We start from the raw sequence: 18,725 nt of genomic DNA, 5'->3' as shown, positions 1-18,725 counted from the left end.
TAGACACACAACTCCAGCAAAGATAAGTTTTCCCTGAAACTCTGAGCAAGTGAATTCTGGGCATTTATGGTGTTATGCTGTTGGCTTGTTCCTTCCTTAGAACTAGAGGTTTTGTCTGTCCCGCTTCTTGGTTTTAGTTTCTTTGGTCCCTTCCCAGAGGTTATACATTACTGTAGACTCGTCACTCACAATACAGAAAACTTGAGAAACAGAAAAAACCCCACTTTTACAGCATTTCTTTTAGTAGAAGATTTGCTTGTACTGTTACTTCAATCAAAGATAAAAAGCAAGAGATTACAGTTAGAAATAGCTTTGAGCTGCTGAAGGTCCATCTCAGATCCAGAAGACAAAGGTTCTGTCTGCAGTGTCATGCTCTGTGTTAGTTTTCCATCCGGTTATTAGATATATTGTGGTTAATTTCATGATTGAGCTGGCCTTTCCTGGACAAACCAGTTCTCCTCAGTATGAGTTTAGATGACTGTTTAGATAGCCCTAATTACACAACATAAGATTCAGCCCAGTATAGAGATTAAAAGGTGGAAGGTTGCGTATCCAGTGAGTTGAAACTTTGGTAAAGCTAACTCTTGAGTTATGAGCTACTTATGTATATCTGTGCAGCGCATGAATTATGTGCCACAATGTCTGTTGGACTCAACATTTTCAGGTTTTTTGGCATCCTACACAGAGGTGGAGAAATTCAAAACCGCAGGTAAAATTCCTTCTGCCCACAGCCATTCTCCTTCACCCATCCGCTTAGCATTCCCTCAGGTGTAGACAGGATGCACGGTTCAGGGTACATCAGATGTTGTAATGCTTCTGCAGCAGCCTCCCTTAAGGTGCCAGAGGCTGTTACTGTCCCACTGATGTGGGTCGCAGGTGGTGCAGCTGTTGTATCATGGGATGCCAACTCTGAGAATGTTCCCCAAGGCACAAAATGGGTCGTTCTGCCCACCGGTGCTCTTTTACGAGTTAAAGTGCTGTAGTTAAAATGTTCCCACCACTTCCCTACAAATCATAATCAGAAGGAATGGGAGACTGTGTGGCGCATGAAATAGTGCAAGCCAGCAGCAGTTCCCTGCTCCTGTGGTGATGCAGTATGTGTAGCTCTGATCTGCAGAGCTCACGTCTCCTTCTGGGAACAGATTCTGGCAAAACGTGTCCTTTGAGCTGTAGCCAGTTGTTGCCTGGAAGAATGTCTAGTTGATGCTGGTCAGAAATATAATTAGGACAGTGCTAGCAAGCAGCATGGATGGTCATAGTCCAGGGCTTCAGCCTACTCCCTGAACCTGTGTTGTTTTCTGGCATAGGTACGGTTTTAGTGACTTATTTTAAGCTTAGCACAGGAAAGAGTTTTGCTGCAGGGATAAGATTTAAAAGAGAGACCATGTATAAGATTTTGCATATATGAACAATTACATGCACATGTAGCTGGGGACCATTATTACCTCAGTTTTCTGAGATTCTTAGGTGATTGTTTGTTTGTATCATAACTTGTCTGTGCCTTGAAATATAGGCTCTTTGGAGGTACAGACTCATTTTCTTCTGCATATGGCATAGGAGGCATCTGGCTGGAGACTAGGAGAGTCGAATATTCCCATACGAGCAATATAAACAGTAATTGCACCAGAGGAATTCTGTGCCAGCAGTGGAAGTGCTGCCTTCAGAAGAACTGAGTCATGCGTGGGGAAAGTCTACGCACGAGCCTGCTAGTGGGCTCACTGCACATGAGGCCTCTGTGCCAGTACCTTGGCTCTCCTGCACACTGCGACAGGAAAACACTGGAAAATCCAAGAGCACATTTGAACACATACTTTTGAAATTTTGTTAATGGCATTCTTAAAATTTGATACAGTATTTAAAATTGTAAATGAACTGAACACCTAAATGTAAAGAGACAGCGAAGTGATTAGGTAGATTGATTTTCCTTACTGTAGCTGGTTTGTGTCAGCTAAACTAATCGAAGCCCAGCAGTTCAGTTTGCTGCTGCTGTTTTTCACTTTTGAGATCAAAGTCTCGGTGTGCTGAGCCTCGAAAGTTAGCTGGTGCATGTAAGTTGTTAGAAGGAGGGGAAGAAAAGGGAACCTTGCTCTTCAAACCTCTCTTCTCCCGTTAGTGACACTTAGGACAGCACAGTACATCAGTGTGACTATTCAGTTTCCTGTATCAAATACTTGTATCACAAAAGCTTTAAGTAAGGACATACCCCCATCCTGTCTCTTATGACCTAAATTGGGAGTGTGAGACTTGGTTGTAGGCAAGGTCCTAATAAACCTTTGGTCAAAGCTGGTATGCCAAAGTGCAAAGGAAATGGTCAAAAACTGAAAAATGGGTAGTTCAGTTTCTGTGCATGGGAACAGATACAAGTTCTACAAGAGTGAGTATGTTGGCTTGTTCTGTGAGGTTGTTTTTTTGGGTTTTTTTTTTTTTGGTGGAGGGGAGGGAGGAGGGTTGGAGGTTTTTTTTCCCCCCTAAGCCCTGTATTTCACCTGTGGTTTTAATGTTAGTTCTTTGACCTGCCACGAAGAAGCAGTTCTTGATTCTAGGACTCTATTTCTGCCTTATCAACCTGTGAGGTTCATAATGAAGATTTCTTGTTCACTTCTGTCAAGAGACACACATCACATAAAAGAAGGGTTTGAGTGCTTGTCTTTGGAAATGTGTTTTTTTAATGCTGTTGTTATATAAACTATCTTTTGTTTGAACTACTCAAGAGTTTCTGAAACTTGTTGCTCTAGAACTAGTAGGAATCTGTACCTACAAAGATGCTGTGATAGAGTGGATCTCTGTAGTTCATATCAATCTATTCCCCCCCCCATTTTTTGGATCAGATTTTAACCTTGAGTAGCAGATATCTTCATGGCCACACATCACTTCATTCTGCCTTGAGCCTGAACTGCTGCAGACATGGTGATTTTGCCATGCTCTCCCTCTTTGCTCTCAGCTGTTCATCCCTGCCAGCTTGCTTTTGCTCTCGTTGATGTTTTGGTGTCACACTGAGAGCTGGATCAAAGATCAGCTCCAATGGGATACAAGATTTGTTTGTTTTGTTGTTGCTTATTTTCAGCTTGTACAAGAGAGGGGATGGGTGGTGATGAGGAGGAGGCAGCTGTTTTGGCAGGAGCCCATATTTATTTTAGAATTACGTGACTGGGTAGCTGTAGCTAGAGATTGTAATTCATGTAATCAGTTAGTTGCACAATTAATTCTGCCATCCCGTTATATAGCTAGTGTTCCACTAAGCAGCAGAAAATCCCACTAAGCCTTTTGCAGCTTGAGGCGCTCAGAATATTTTTAATGTGCGGTCAGTTTTGCTGTTGTCATCTCACATAGAGCAGTGTTTTGTGTTTTACCTGCCAATTTTGAAAGGTCTTTTCCTGGGAGGTGAGGAAAATGATAGCTTGAATAGTTTGCAGTAAAGAGGCTAGCTAAGAAAATGGAAAAATATTAGCCTCAAAGGTCAGTGTTTCAGAAAGCTGAGAACCAAAAAGGTTAGTATGAGAAGTTGTGTAATCTTTTCTATTTCAAGGGAGACTGACCTCCAGATGGCATGGAAGTTTGTGTATATATCCATCCTCTCAATTCTGATCGACTGAAATGGAAGTCGTAAAAGAAATGGGAAAATGTTTGTGTGAGGAAAAACATATTTGAAAACAGACTAGATTAACGTTTTGGGGTTTTCTTCTGGATACAATTTATCTGCTTTGCTGGACTATATATTTTACTGCTTTAAATTATATGTAGATAGCATTTCTGTGTCCTCGTTATGATTTCACGCACTAAAACTGAAGCATAAAGCAAATCATACTTGACTTTTTTTCTTGCAGAGAAAGAATGGAATAAGAATGTGAAAGACTGCTGTAATTGCAATTGCCCGATTGTGTTGCTGTTTCTTAAGCACGCTGGTGGCACACTGCATCCAAGTTTGAATAGGTTTAGGGTTTTGTTTTGTGGCCACTAGTTCCAAGAAAAATAAGGTTCACAAGTACTTAAACTGCTTTTTTTGCCTGCTTAATGTATGTCCAGACAGTATTGAACAGCAGAGACATGAAGTGGCATATTCAAAATGTAAAAACTATTTACCAGTTCAGTTTTGTGGAAGGCCCTGTGACGGGTGGCAGGTGGAAGAGGAAACTAGGAACTCCAAACCCGGTAATGAATAGACCGTTCCCACTTGTTTACTTCAGTTAGCCAGGGCCATTCATGGTAACAAACGTTATTCTGAGTTCATGTGATTACAGCCTCATCCTGTATTTCAGTACTTTCTAAGTAACGTGTTTGGAAACATCTGATGTCACTGTGCGTGTATAAGATTAAATATATATCCTGGTGGCTGCTATATTTCTTGCAATTATATACATGCTATAATAGAAAGATGGAGCCTGCAATGAATTTGTGTCAGATTTTCACAAAAAAAAACCCACCTAAAACCAAACCCACAAAACCTATGTTTTAAATTATGTTGACATTTTGTTTAAGAAAGAAGCTTTAACTTGCAGCTTCCTAGTCCTGTCGGTGTGGGTTTGTGTGTTTTAACATTCATGTTCCATCTCAAATGTCTGAATACTGCAACTGATAAAAGCTTTCAGGTTGCAGAACGCTTAATTGTGGCTACAAGCTTCATCTTTGGCTGAGGCATAAGAAATACTGAGTAATACGCTGTGATGCCTACTACAATCTGTCTTCTCAGCAGTAGGTCACTGTGACATGTATTATTGAAAAACGTAAATTCAAAGCTTGGGGGGGAGCTAGGGGGGAAGTGGGGAAAAAAAAAAGATCCGGAGATACTGGGCAGGTTAGTCGCTAGTAATCTAATCTATTTTGTGCATATTGGTTTCTAAAGGATTGTAGAAGCATAGACCAGTGCTTTCTGTTAGTTTGTTTAGTAGCAATAAATATGCTATGCTTTAGGTTCTTCAGAGTGGGAATTTTCTTCTTTTCTCTTAAGCTGTTTTTATTAGGAGAATTAATTTGGGAATCAGAGATGCAGGATAGTGTATTTCCTTTGGTTTAGTATCTGGGCCAGTAGACCAAGAAATCAGAGACAGGGCACCGGTTATATTTTGTATTACATTTGTTTTATACTTCAAGTCGGCCTTAAACATTACTGTGTTTTCATGCAAAAAGTAATAATATTTGTAATCCACACATTGCAACTTTAATGTATTGTTTCCCTACAGTTGTTGGTTTTGCTTCGTTTTGTGCTGCCTACCTGTGTCTTCAGTAATATATTTCATTGACAGGAAGCGTGTGATAAGTGCGGTTTTCTTCCGTGTGAGGTGTCTTACTGTGTGCCCTAGCAAAAATGTCACTTTGTAGCTATAGAAATCAGTCAGTCATACTTGCACTGGGTACAGGATATTAGAATTTAATCTATTTTAATATTACACTCTCTTTGAGTCTGCTTGATATGAAGGAAACATGTATTCTAACACTTAAATTCATGTATGATTTATTTTTTTTACAAGGGTAATGACTAGTAGATGGTAACTGACTAAAATGTTAATTTGTATGAATAAGGAGAAAATAGAATCATAGAATTGTTAGGGTTGGAAGGGACCTTAAAGATCATCTAGTTCCAACCCCCTGCCATGGGCAGGGACACCTCCCACTAGACCAGGTTGCTCAAAGCCCCATCCAGCCTGGCCTTGAACACTTCCAGGGATGGGGCTTCCACAGCTTCTCTGGGCAACCTGTTCCAGTGTCTCACCACCCTCATGGTGAAGAACTTCTTCCTAACGTCCAATCTGAATCGACCCACCTCTAGTTTTAATCCATTCCCTCTGGTCCTGCCATTACCCGACATCCTAAAAAGTCCCTCACCAGCTTTCTTGTAGGCCCCCTTAAGATACTGGTAGGCCACTATAAGGTCTCCTCGGAGCCTTCTTTTCTCCAGACTGAACAACCCCAACTCTCTCAGCCTGTCCTCATAGGAGAGGTGCTCCAGCCCACTGATCATCCTCGTGGCCAAAGGTGGTGGAAATCTGTCAACTTCTTGATGGTGCTTCCCGTCTTTGCACCTTAGCCTTATGCCCAGGCAAAGGATCTTAGAGAGGGACATGCTGTCTTATGGGTACTGAGAAAATTAGTAATTCTCTTGACCGCTAACTCCCATTGTTGCATTTGCTGATCCGTAAATGTGGATTGGCATAAAGAAGTAAGCTGAAGTGATGCACTGAGCACCACATCAGTCTGCCATTAAAGGTAAAATACTCGGTTAAATAGTGCCGCACAGTCAGAGGTGCATCACTTTGTACAAATGAAGCTATGGCTGTTATACACTGCTGCAGTGTGTTTTTAAAAAAAAAAAAAAAAAAACAAACCCAAAAAAACCCCAAAACCTAAACAAACAAGCACAAAACCTAAAAAACCTCACACCAACAAAAACCCAAACTTTATTCTCTACAGGTGAAGTTAAAGATAACTGCTGAAAAATGGGTCATCTAGGGTCATAAAAATGCTCAGCTTGAGCCATTGTGTCAATTAGGTTTTTAATGGGAAACATTAAAGGCAAAAAACTAAAAGCTATCTCTGCATATAGAGCTTGGGGAATAGCATTAAGGGTAGCAGACGGCTTCATTTCTCGGTCATGCATCAGAGATCAGATCAGCTTTGTAATAGCGTGCTGGTAGTGACGGCTGTAGGAATTGCACATATAAATAATAATTTTGGCTGTCCCCCAGCAAAATACTTAAAGGGAGATCAGGGCGCCTACTTTGGACTTGCACTGGAGCCGAGGCAGCACACCACCAGTCAACATGTCTGAGCAGAGGGTACGGCAACTGGTGGGAGTGAGGACTTTGGAAATACGTTATGGGGACTTCAAATGTGACTACACCCTAGGATGTAGATTACACCTAGTCTACCCTACACCCTAGTTTCCTGAACAGCACCCCCGCGCCACACATGGCCAGCACAGACACGTCCATGTGTTGGCGGTGATCCAGATCTGGACTCAGATACAAGCAAAAAGTTATTTTTTGGCTGGCTGAATTCTTCAGTCCCGTCCATCAGCTGGTACGAAGACAGGGCAGTGCCAGGCATGGGCTGCAACTGGAACTGGTGGACTGGGCTTGACAGTTGCCTTCCCGTCATCCAGGCTGAGACATTTTGCTGCCAAACACAGCAGAAGTGAAGACATTGCAGGAGCCTAGATGTGCCTGTGTCTAATGTGGCTTCTAATTCTTGCTTTCCTTAGTCACGATCCAGGTAGGAGGCCTGGCTTTCATCAGATAAGCACCTGCAATGTGCCTCTATTTATTACTTCTACAAACACAGCAGCTGCTGTAGCTTTTTTCAAAAAAAATAGCCAGGCTCTGGAGGAAGACATGATGACAATGGTACCTGTTTGACGCAATGATTTAAGACCCAGGGAGTGGGAAGAGTAGATCCATTCTCAATTTAAGGAGCTTGGCTTGTGGTTTTTGCCGTTCTGTGTGGTCTGTACCAGGCGGACTGTTTGGCACAGCTTCAGCTTGCCCTTATGCAGTCAAGTGCAAAAGAAGGTGCCTGAATGCCAGGTGGTAGTTGTGGCCTTGGTTGAGACCCTTGCTCTGGGACCCTTTTCCCAGGACCATTTCTAATATAAGCTCCATAACCCATTCTGGGCTCTGTAGAGCTGCTTCAGAAGACCATGTAGTCCCTGGTGATGGCCTCGGCAGTGAAGTTTATAACTAGAAGACTGAGATCCACCGCACTGAAAACTGGCTGCTAATTTTTAGGTGGTCTCATGCATATATTGGAGGCAATTGAATAAGTGTCCTGGATTTTGGCTTTTGGCATTTGAGCCACATGGTGAATTTGGGCAGCAGTTCCTATGCTTAAGCCGAGCTACTTGTGTTCGCTTGATTGGGACCTTTCCTGGGTTCAGCAATTAGTTCTGTATTTTCTCTCTTTTAAAAAAGAAAAAGAACAAGTTATCTTCCACAGCTTCTTGTGTTTTTAAAACAGGGCTCGGTGTTGGGACCATTTCTGTTCACATCTTTATTGATGACCTTGATAAGGACATAGAGTGTATCATCAGCAAGTTTGCAGATGACACGAAGCTAAGCGGGAGTGTTGATCTGCATGAGGATAGGGAGGCTCTACAGAGAGACTTGGATAGATTGGATCGATGGGCCAATGCTAATGGAACGTGCTTCAACAAGGCCAAGTGCCAGGTCCTGCACTTGGGCCACAACAACCCCATGCATCGCTACAGGCTTTGGGAAGTGTGGCTGGAGAGCTGCCTGGCAGAAAGGGACCTGGGGGTTCTAACTGACAAGTGGCTGAACATGAGCCAGCAGTGTGCCCAGGTGGCCAAGAAAGCCAATGCCATCCTGGCTTGTATTAGAAATAGTGTGACCTGCAGAAGTAGGGAGGTGATTGTCCCCCTGTACTCAGCACTGGTGAGGCCACACCTTGAGTATTGTGTCCAGTTTTGGGCACCTCAATACAAGAGAGATATCGAGGTGCTGGAGCGAGTGCAGAGGAGGGCAATGAAGCTGTTGAAGGGCCTGGAGAATAAATCTTATGAGGAGCGATTGAAGGAGCTGGGACTGTTTAGTTTGAGGAAGAGGAGGCTGAGGGGAGACCTCATCGCTCTCTACAACTACTTGAAAGGCCATTGTAGAGAGGTTGGTGCTGGTCTCTTCTCACAGGTAATTAGCGATAGAACAAGAGGGAATGGGTTCAAGCTGCAACAGGGTAGGTTTAGGCTGGACATTAGGAAAAAATTCTTCACAGAAAGAGTGGTCAGACACTGGAATAGGCTGCCCAGGGAGGTGGTGGAGTCACCATCCCTGAATGTGTTTAAGACTCATTTAGATGTGGTGTTAAGGGATATGGTGTAAGGGAGAACTTTGTAGAGTGGAGTTGATGGTTGGACTCGATGATCCCAGGGGTCTTTTCCAACCTAAATGAGTCTATGATTCTATGATTCTAAAACAGACATCTCAAAAGGTGTTAGACCTTTGCTGGGCAGCTACTCTCTTAATTTAAGAGCAGTGGTTTCAAAATGGGCTTTCCAGTTGGGTCAGCGCCTATCTTGCAAACATGTGGTGTTTTCTCATTTATACAGATCCAGTGTCCATCTTGCCAATTTGTCTGGTGTTTCAAGTGCCACTCTCCCTGGCATGAAGGCGTTAACTGCAAAGAATACAAGAAGGGAGACAAGTTGTTGCGTCACTGGGCCAACGAAATCGAACACGGGCAGAGGAATGCCCAGAAGTGTCCAAAATGCAAGGTGAGCTGCTCTCCCTTGGCTTGCAGGTAGTGTCTTCAAACTGTTTAAATATGTATTTCAAGTAAATATTTGTAGCTTCTGGTCAGCCTTGGAAATAGAATTCACGCTTGCTGTGCAGATCCTTGTCAATGACCGATTGAGGAAAACCGGTCAGGTGTTTTACTTGCAGGCTCCCACACTGATTCTGCAGAATCTATGCACGTAAAAGAAACACTAGGGGAATCCTAAGAGGAGGCCTTAATGTATGCTTATAATGAATGTGTGTTACAGTACAAATTTTTCCTAAAATACAGCTGTAAAGCTTTAAGAGAAATATGGTACCCTTTGTCAAGTTTTCCAGAGCTTGGGTGAATTGAGTTCCTGAGAAGGCAGAAAGTAATCTATCAACAAGTTAACTAAGGGAGACTTCAAGATTTAGTAAAATCAGAGGTTTTTTGGCGTTAAATGTCAGTTCTTCACAAGCCTTTCCCATAAATTAGTTTCATTTTCAACAAACTGAAGTACAGTCCTGTGCCCTAAAAACGTCATTAATCTCTTCCAGGATAGGAAATATTTCCCACTACTCAAATGAGGTGCAACAGCCCGTCACACCCCTGCCCTGGGTGCCTTTAATGAAGGTGGCCATTATGTTTTGTTCACTATTCTTTTCACAGCACTTATCTCCAGCTTCTGACAGAGTAGTAAGTCAAAATCTTGAGAGTCTTGGGAGTCTGTCTTTTTTGAAAGGGAGTGTCTAACCTGGACCTATCTGTTGCTCTACATCTACTTCATGGAGAGGACAAATTAAGAAAATGGGAGCATTTGGTAGGAAATAAATGTTGAATGGGAAGATTAACTTCTAAAAGTCCAAAGTATACTTTTTTTCACAGTTTGAGCCCTACCTTCTGCAAATAGGAGAATGTTTATCAGTTATTTTGGTCTTGAGGAAAAAATGTCTGTGATGTCATAGCTTGAAATTGAAAGATTTTAAAGTACTGAGCAAAATTTGGAAAGCTCTGAAATCAGCAGTCAGTTGTTTACCCTTCTCCCATGCACACGTGACATTTGAACAGAGTTTTAACAGCCTGCCGTTTGGTAAGAGTTGATAGGTTAGAGCCAGTTCTAAAAATGTTCATTTTCTGGGAAGTCTTACAGTAATATCTTTTGAGAAACTTTGTTCCTTTTGCAGTGGGAAGGAGTATCTGCTTTGGTTTTAATTCTTTGACTTGTGTCCAGATTGAGATTTTATGACAATGTGGATGATGTAACTACTGAAATAAGTTATCCAAAAAAAGAAGAAGAAAATGCACGAAGTAAAAAACTATGAATGTGGAAAACCAGGGGAAAGAGGTCTGCTAGCTGGAAAGAGAAAGGAACTAAAAGTGCTAATCCTAATGTGCTTATCCTTTATTTTTAAATTTAAAACACCAAACATACAGCTGTCTTCACTGTCTGCAAAAGAAAAGGCTGGATGCTTGAAGCTTGTGCAGGTCACGTCACTAATTTTGAAACCTGAAGTTGCATGAGTTTGGCTATTAATTCCAAAAAGACTATAGGTTTCTTTTCATAAGAAAAGAATATAAAGCCTCCACTGTGGTGGGAGGCAGTATGTAAAGTTATTAAACTAATTAAACTAAATAATAACTAAATAATAACTAAATAATAACTAAATAATAACTAAATAATAACTAAATAATAACTAAATAATAACTAAAGTTATTAAACTAAACTATTAAACTAATGCAGAAAAAGAACCTGTATTAAGTCCTTTCTGGTACTGTGCTATTATAAGTGAATATCGAAGAGGGATCGAAGTGAATATTGAAGAGTTTAGCCTTTTCATAAACTGTATCACTACCCATACTCCTGATATTTTTCTCCAGAGCTGAAAGAAGTTCTTCTTGCCTACAACCTTAAAAATGTTTATATCAACATGTTGTTTTTTAAATCAAATCTATAACCAGCAAGTAATCAAGAGAACCACTTAGCCAGTGGTTACTGGTACTGTTCTTTTTCTTTTTTTCTTCCCCATAATCTGTTATTGAGTAGTTATAAAAAAACACATACAGCATTCTTTATCTTCATCACAGCATTAATAGATGTTACACACTGTCAAAATACGTAATTGTGGATTCATTTTGTGATTATATATCAGCATGGTAATATTACAAAATGCTACTTTTTAAAAAACTATATCTTGAATTAATTTTGACATATTTTTTGTTTTTAATAGAGCCTTTTCCAAATCTATTATACGCTCTTTTGCGAAACGCTGCATTAGACCATTTTTCTCAACAAGACTTGTTGGAAAAGTGCTGATCTTGTTCTAGAGGGAGCTGGCTAATGAGGGAAAGCTTGCTACATGCTATTAGATGCCTTTTCATCAAACCTGTAACCTTGTTTGTCTTTCCCACTACTCTTTTAGGGTTTTATTTTTTACGATTTCTTGCGACAGTGTGTTTGCAGCAAAATGCCTTTTTTCCACTAGTGGTTTTACAGCACAGCAAACCAAGGAAATACTTCATGTTGGTGTTACCTTACCACAGATATCAAACACACCTGTCTGAGGAAACACCAAACAGCAGCTCTAGCTTAGAAAGCTTTGAACGGCAGCAGAAATTCAAGTAAACAAGGATGTCAATGCAAATCACGGAGTATATACTTCTTATCTGTGGATTGGGCTTTGAGCAACCTGCAAGGTGTCCCTGCCCATGGCAGGGGGGTTGGAACTAGATGATCTTTAAGGTCCCTTCCAACCCAAACCATTCTATGATTTGCTGTTCTGATTAATATGAGTGTTATCAAATAAACTGGGGCATAGTTTTTGAAGGTGCTCTGCAAATTACTTCCCATCCTCTGGAGGGAGGAGGGTCCTTGCTTTTATATGAAGGGATAAAGCTGTGCACCAGGCTTTCTTCAGCAGGCGTGGAGGAGAAACGGCCACTGTCTTCCTCAGATCTCTTGGAAGCAATTTCCCTGGAAGATTTCTGTGAGAGGGCATGTAACATGCAGAGGGTGTAAAGTGAGGGTCTGAAATAGCCACTGTGCTACTTCAGTTGTTTCCTTAAGACTCTGACCTCTGTGTGTTTTGCTGCTGATGTATAGTTTTCACCCCTCTTGTTCTGGGAGCGATTCGTGGGTTTCTGAATGACGAAACCTTTCCCTGCAAGGCAAGGGTGTGTCTGGGTCTGAGCAGGCTCTGGGTGCAGGATGAAGCTGGTAAGACTGACTGAATGCTTGGAGGCAGAAACTGGGCCTTGCGGTCATCGTGCTCTCGCCTTGGCTCCTCCATCCCCACCGTGCTGATGGGGACCCCGCACTTAGAAGGCACCAGACCCTGCACAGCTACAGCTAACTATAGCAAGCCACATTCCCGGCCCTGTACATTCCCCCCGCTCCCTGCTGCGTGCCGGGGTATCGCCAACGGAGCAGGAACACTTGTGGTGATATCTGACCCATCGGTGATCGCCTTCCCAACCTATAGATTTGTAATCCATCTCTCTCAGTGGATTGTCCTGAGGGGAGGGAGGCATGTCCGTGTGAACGAGAGCTGAAGCTGATCTGGTGAGATGTCATGTCTCAGGCTTGAAAGCAGCTGGACCAAATCATACAAAGTTCATCTGGCATTGTCAGTCTGTGTGTATATGATAGGGAGTCCAAGCCCCGCATCTAAGGTTAGGGGTTTTTTAATTTCTTTTTTTTTTTTAATGAATTCTCTCCTCACTAAAAAGGGGAAGTTTTTTGCAATAAAAATATAGGCAAGTACAACCAGTTGTTGCAAATTTGCAGCTTTTGAAGACAGTTATGTATCTGCAGGTAAGTATTCACTAAAAATTTTCTAATACTTTACTTTTTGAAGAAGCCAAGATAAATTACACGTAATTGCAATATGTGTCCCTAAGACAATAAATCCTATATGAACTTCTTTTGTGTTTTAAGAGGACAGTATGTCTGACAGTTTTAGAGCAGAAACAAGTAGGTTCAGAAGTGATTTATAAGTAGTGCCTAGATAACTGGAGCTGGGATACTTCTAGGAAAGTGTGGGTAGAAGGATGTCAGACAGTATCCAAGAGGAGGGTATTTATGAAAGGTATTGATGGTAGAATGTATAAGGCTATTGCCAGCAGCTCCTTGAAATTCTTACTACCATAGAAAATTAATTTATTTTTGAAATGTGAAGTAGTTTTGGTTTGCATCTCAGGTCTTGATAAGCTCTACACATGTACAGATTTTCAATTAGGATGGATGGTAACTTACCAACTAGATTGGGTTGGTAAGTTGGAGAAGAGAAAGGAGAATTCAACAAGCTTGATTCAAAATGAAAAGAAAGCAACCAGTTAATTCTCATTAGTGTCATAAGATCTAATTCCCTCACTTACATTTTTAAGATGGAGATATGTCACTGGGTCAGCATATAAGGAAAGGTACCTTTAAAATTGCGAAACGCTGTATAGTTGCTCTCTGAATTTCAGTCCACTGAAAAACTGATTGGAATTAAATTTTAAAGTTAATTCGTTAAAATAGATTAAGTCACAATTTCAGTACAAGTTAATCTCTTAGGAATTAAATTAAATAACCTATGGCTCCGTGACTAGCATCAACATTTTTGATATAAGACCTGAAAAGTAAAAGCAAAAGTCAAACTGTCAGTACCCCTTTTTTAGAAGAAAATAGTGTATAACTTCAGAAGTTTTGCTTAAATTGGTACAATACTGGGTAGAGTTTTCATTCGACTTAGCTTCCACAATGCTTAAATGTGAAACTTTTGAACTCAAGTAGCTGAAAAAGCTCATCAGCAATGGTATTTTTTTCAGGTGCTTCTGGGAAGCAGGACAGGTGTGATACAGCAGGCTGCCTCAGGGCAGAGGGGGATCAATTGCTTGGTCAGTGTGTTTGCATCCCTTCTGTGGGATGAATGCAAGTCCAGTAGAATACTAGCCCAGTAGAAAATAATGTTTTATAGCCCAGTCCTCTCTTTCATGAATGTCTGTGGAAAAGAAGCATTTGAAAGTGTAGAAATATGAATTCTGAGATCACTACTGTTGGCCCAGGGATGCTGGTAGGTGTACCTGGAGCTACTGTTAACTACATCTGCCCTGGAGTCTTTTACCAGAAGTATTGCTAGTGGAAAGCATTGTGATGTTACACGTATAAAGTGCCAGTTTCAGTATCTCTTTGGGTGAGCGAGATTTCTCAGGTCGCAGATGAACCTTGATCAGCACCAGAGAACAAACATGCTTGACGCTCTCAAGAACGTTGGATACGCCGGGAGTCACAACCCTGTCTTGAGGTGAAAAGCCTCAGTTGTACCTGAGCTTTCAGTGTCTCTGGTGCTTGCAGGGCCACTGAGGTGGTGATGCCTTGTCTTTACCTGTACCTCCTTGCAAAATCAATACATGTGGATATGGATTAAGAATCTGTTGCAAGTTTCAACAAATAAAATTCCAGTTGGATGTAAGGGGAAAAAAATATTCCCAGGGAGAGTGGTAAAGCATGGGACAGGTTGGTCAAAGAGACTTTGACATACCCATACTTGGAAATTTTTAAAATCTAGTGGGATGAGCCCTGGAGTGATGTGATCTGACTTTGCAGTTAGCCCAGCTTGGAGCTAGGGGTTAAAATAGATGACCTCTGAGGGTCACTTCCAATCTCAATTACTAGGTCATTTTATCTGCCATTCTACTGTGGAGCATGGTCTCGGGACAGGGAGTCTTTAGCAATTTTTGTGAGCTGGAAAGGTGTGTGTTTACCACCCTGTTAGCTATATTTTTAGTTGGCAAGATTTAGAAGTAGCTGAGTAACTGCAGGTGATTTAGTGAAATACTCAGTTCCAGGACTACTCACTCTCCCAAGACTCTCAGAACTATTAACTAAAATTGAAGCTTTACCAGATCTGTGCAAAGTAGGTAAATGTACCGGTTTTGCAGAAGAGTACATGAAATACAGGAATGGAGCTATTTATGCAGGCAATCAGCAGAAAGATGCCTAGGCAGAACTTAGGCAGCCCAGCTTCATGCTGTACTGTGGGCATTATGAAAGCTTGGCGTAATTCTTTCATACGGTTTATGGAATATTTCTTTTTTCACCAAAAAAAAAAAAATCCCATACTTTTTAAATCATTCACTCTAACAGCAGAATCTTTCTGGTGTTCATTACAAAATGCCAAATCAATTTGCGATGGTAATGGGAAAGGGAGTGGGGCCACAGGTGGCATAAGAAGGAAACCCATCCATGGAGGGGTCAAACAGAGTTCATAACTATATTTACTCTGCTGCTTTTATTTTTAAAAAGTTTGATGCTAATGTATCTGCCTCAGTAATAAAAGCAAGTTTTCATTAAGGGCAAGGATCACTCAGATTCTCATCTGATACAAAGAGTGTTTAAACGAAGAGGGAGGATTATATAGAAAATGATGTATCGAAATCTGGAAATAACTATACCTTATGTTTGATGCTGTGAAACATGCCTTAGAAAACCATTGTTGTCTTAGGACAGCTGCAGTATTAATTAATGCAAATGCTGAGTTAAGCAGGGGGTTGCTTGTGGTGTCTTTTCATCTGGCGCATGGACTGCACGGGATAGTGCCTGCCTGCTTCCCTGTGCTTAGGGAGAGGGGAAAAAAAAATCTTTTCTCTTTTATTTCTGCTCATACAGATCCACATCCAGAGAACAGAAGGGTGTGACCACATGACCTGTTCACAGTGTAACACTAATTTCTGTTACCGTTGTGGGGAGCGATACCGCCAGCTCCGGTTCTTCGGAGATCACACCTCAAACCTCAGTATCTTTGGATGCAAATACCGCTACCTCCCCGAGAGACCACATTTAAGGAGATTAGTGCGAGGCTCTGTCTGTGGTGAGTGGATATATGTTCCTCCTGGAGAGCTGTACAATGAGGTGATGGGGGGCGATAATAGTTAAAAATTATTGGCTTAAAGTATCAGATGGGCAGCCTTTTGTTTAATTATGTAGAAGGTGGTTTATTAAATATTTTTAAATGTAAAGCATTTGCCCTCCCTGGACTGTGTATGAATAAGTATCACGTCCTCTTCTGATACTTTCTGTTTCCTAACCCTTTTTAATAATATCTAAGCAAACTGGAAAAATACTGGCCATATGCGTATTGCTGGCTGTGATCATTATTCTAAAAGCATATAGGAGAAATAGATCAGAGCAGGAACCTTTTTTAAATGAACCTCTGTGTCAAGCATTTGTTTGAATAAAGCGTTGTTTGCATTAGAATCTGACCTGGTTTTGAAAAAACAAACTACTCAGGCCATTTAAATAGGAGGGCATTTACCTTTTAACTGTTAGCTTTGCTTCAGATAAAATCCAGCTTAAAACAAAATACAACTGTATACATTGATTTATTTCACAGGAGTATAATGCCGAAAGCTTGACTTTTTATTTAAAAAAAAAAAAAATGCATTTCTAATTTGCTTTTGAACCATGTGTATATCTGTCTCAACCTACAGAAGCACAAGAAAAACGGATAACAAAGTAGATCACCTTATGTCATATGTTGCATATGCATTAATTTCAGTCGTTGTAGTGATTTTACAGCGTGTAAAGCTATCTATAACATTATAGGAATTTATTGTATTAGATGGCAAAAAACGGGAGCCTGTAAAGGGAAGCAGGACCTTTGGTACTTTGAATAAAAGCATAGAAATAAGAGATGACTTGGAATTCACCTAGGATGAAGAAATGCTTTGAGCTTATCAATTGGTAATGCTGAACGTAGAGGCAAAGGTAAGATACTGAACGTGTGGAAAAAGCAATCAGTAGACCTGTGGTGAAAACAGGACTTCTGGGCCAAACGTGTTCCAGTAAGAAAGCTAGGTGATTTCCATTTTAGAGTAACACAAGAGTTGGCACACAGACTTATAGGCCTGGTAATAAGAATGCCAATCTTGCTGATCTGCAGAGTTGTGGGAGGCTCGCAAGCCTGGAACGCTTGTTTAACAAATGACATTAACTCATCCAGGCCCATTAGTTTGACCTGAGGAACTTGCAAAGCTTTAGAACAAATTTTGAGAGAGGTGAATTAAAGGTGCAGAAATAAATAGGAAAGTGGATAAAAATTCAAAATGGATTGGATGTCCCTACTCTGATACGTTTTGTAGAGGAAAATTCCAACACATGGGAAGATCGAGTCTAGATTAAATAACAATGCTGGCGCTAGAGCACATGGGTATAAACTGTTCATGAATAAACTTAAGCTTAAAATTTCAGGGGCCGTTTCAAAGTAAGGTTTCAGAACAGCTTTCCATAAAAGCCACAATGGCCGACAACGTAAGCTATTTTAAAATTAATTGTGGTACATTTGGTGGAATTAGTAGTATCTGTGATAGCATAGGATTGTGCTCAGATTCATCACCAGTTCTGCGCTGCTCACATGCAGAGTCATGGGTTATCCAAAGATTAAACCTTCTATGCACAATCGATACACAAATACAAAATAAGTGTTTCTTATCAAAAGATAGACCTGCCATTTCTTTCAATGGTTTACATGACAGGTATCTGAATAAGCCGTTGGCATGTTTTAATGTCACGTGCAAAGTCCAAAATATAGGTGCAGGTACTGCATAACTACTATCCTTGTTTGGTTTTTAGGACCAATAATGCACAACCTTGTCCTTTTAAAAAGAAACAGCTTTTAGGAGTAAGAAAGAAAATTAGTTTATTTGCAAATAGTGACTTAGAGGCAGTAAAGAAATGTGGAAGTGCATATGTCAGTTAAAGTTCAGTGGTTGAAGATATATACATTCATATTTATAAAAACACGCATAGAGAAGGTGTAAGATTTCACTTTCATTTCCTGTTTGCAAATGTACTTGTGGTTTGCCTTAATTAGTAAACCAAGAAAGATTAGCACAACTTATGGCCTCATCTGAAATTTCTCATAGGGTTTTTGGTTAAAAATTTCTCTCCAGGATTACCTCTGTCATACAACGTTATTTTCCACAGGAATGGTCGTCATTGGAATAGAGACAGAGCTAGCTGAACCTGCCAGCATGTGTAGTAATTGCCCTCATTTTTACAATGGTTTAATGCCCAGATTGACAATGTTTCAAAGAATTCCTCATTGATACCCGTGAGCCTAAATCCCTCAGTCATCTCTAGAGCTCTATATTTATATTTTAATATTGACCTGGACCCAGTCAGGGTCCGGGTCCAGGACCCTTAACACTCCGGACCCTTAACAGAATTAATGCTTGAAAATAAAATTAAAAAAAAAAGTTCAAACAATTTACGTCAGATTCAGGAATTCATCTCGCTTCTCTTCCTCTATTGGATTAGATTTTGGTTATGGTTAGCATATGTGAGCCAGTCTTGATTTTTTTTTTTTAAACTTTTTTTCCACACAAACACACATGTGGGCACTCACACACTTTTTTTAAGAAGGCATGATGTTGTAAGGGCTTATCTCTTGACATTGTTGTTTCCAGACAGTATAATCCCAAACTGATACTGTTTGTGGATTCTGCCATCTTGAATGGTGGAAATTTGACAAGATCTGCTG

General features: G+C 40.7%; 1 protein-coding gene across 2 annotated transcripts in view; it reads left to right on the top strand.

Moving 5' to 3' along the window:
- Positions 1–18,725, top strand: part of RNF217 (ring finger protein 217) — a 69,040-nt gene that overhangs the window by 33,767 nt on the left and 16,548 nt on the right. For both annotated transcript variants that reach the window (XM_054195624.1, XM_054195625.1), the window contains exons 3-4: positions 9,056–9,220; positions 15,854–16,055. In XM_054195624.1, coding sequence (XP_054051599.1) covers positions 9,056–9,220; positions 15,854–16,055 — 367 coding nt within the window. The remainder of the gene's footprint in view (positions 1–9,055; positions 9,221–15,853; positions 16,056–18,725) is intronic.

The sequence above is a fragment of the Rissa tridactyla genome, chromosome 3, assembly GCF_028500815.1.
Source record: "Rissa tridactyla isolate bRisTri1 chromosome 3, bRisTri1.patW.cur.20221130, whole genome shotgun sequence".
In the NCBI taxonomy this organism is placed as follows: Eukaryota; Metazoa; Chordata; class Aves; order Charadriiformes; family Laridae; genus Rissa; species Rissa tridactyla.
The sequence above is the reverse complement of the archived record's forward strand: the minus strand, read 5'-3'. Positions and strand labels throughout refer to the sequence as shown.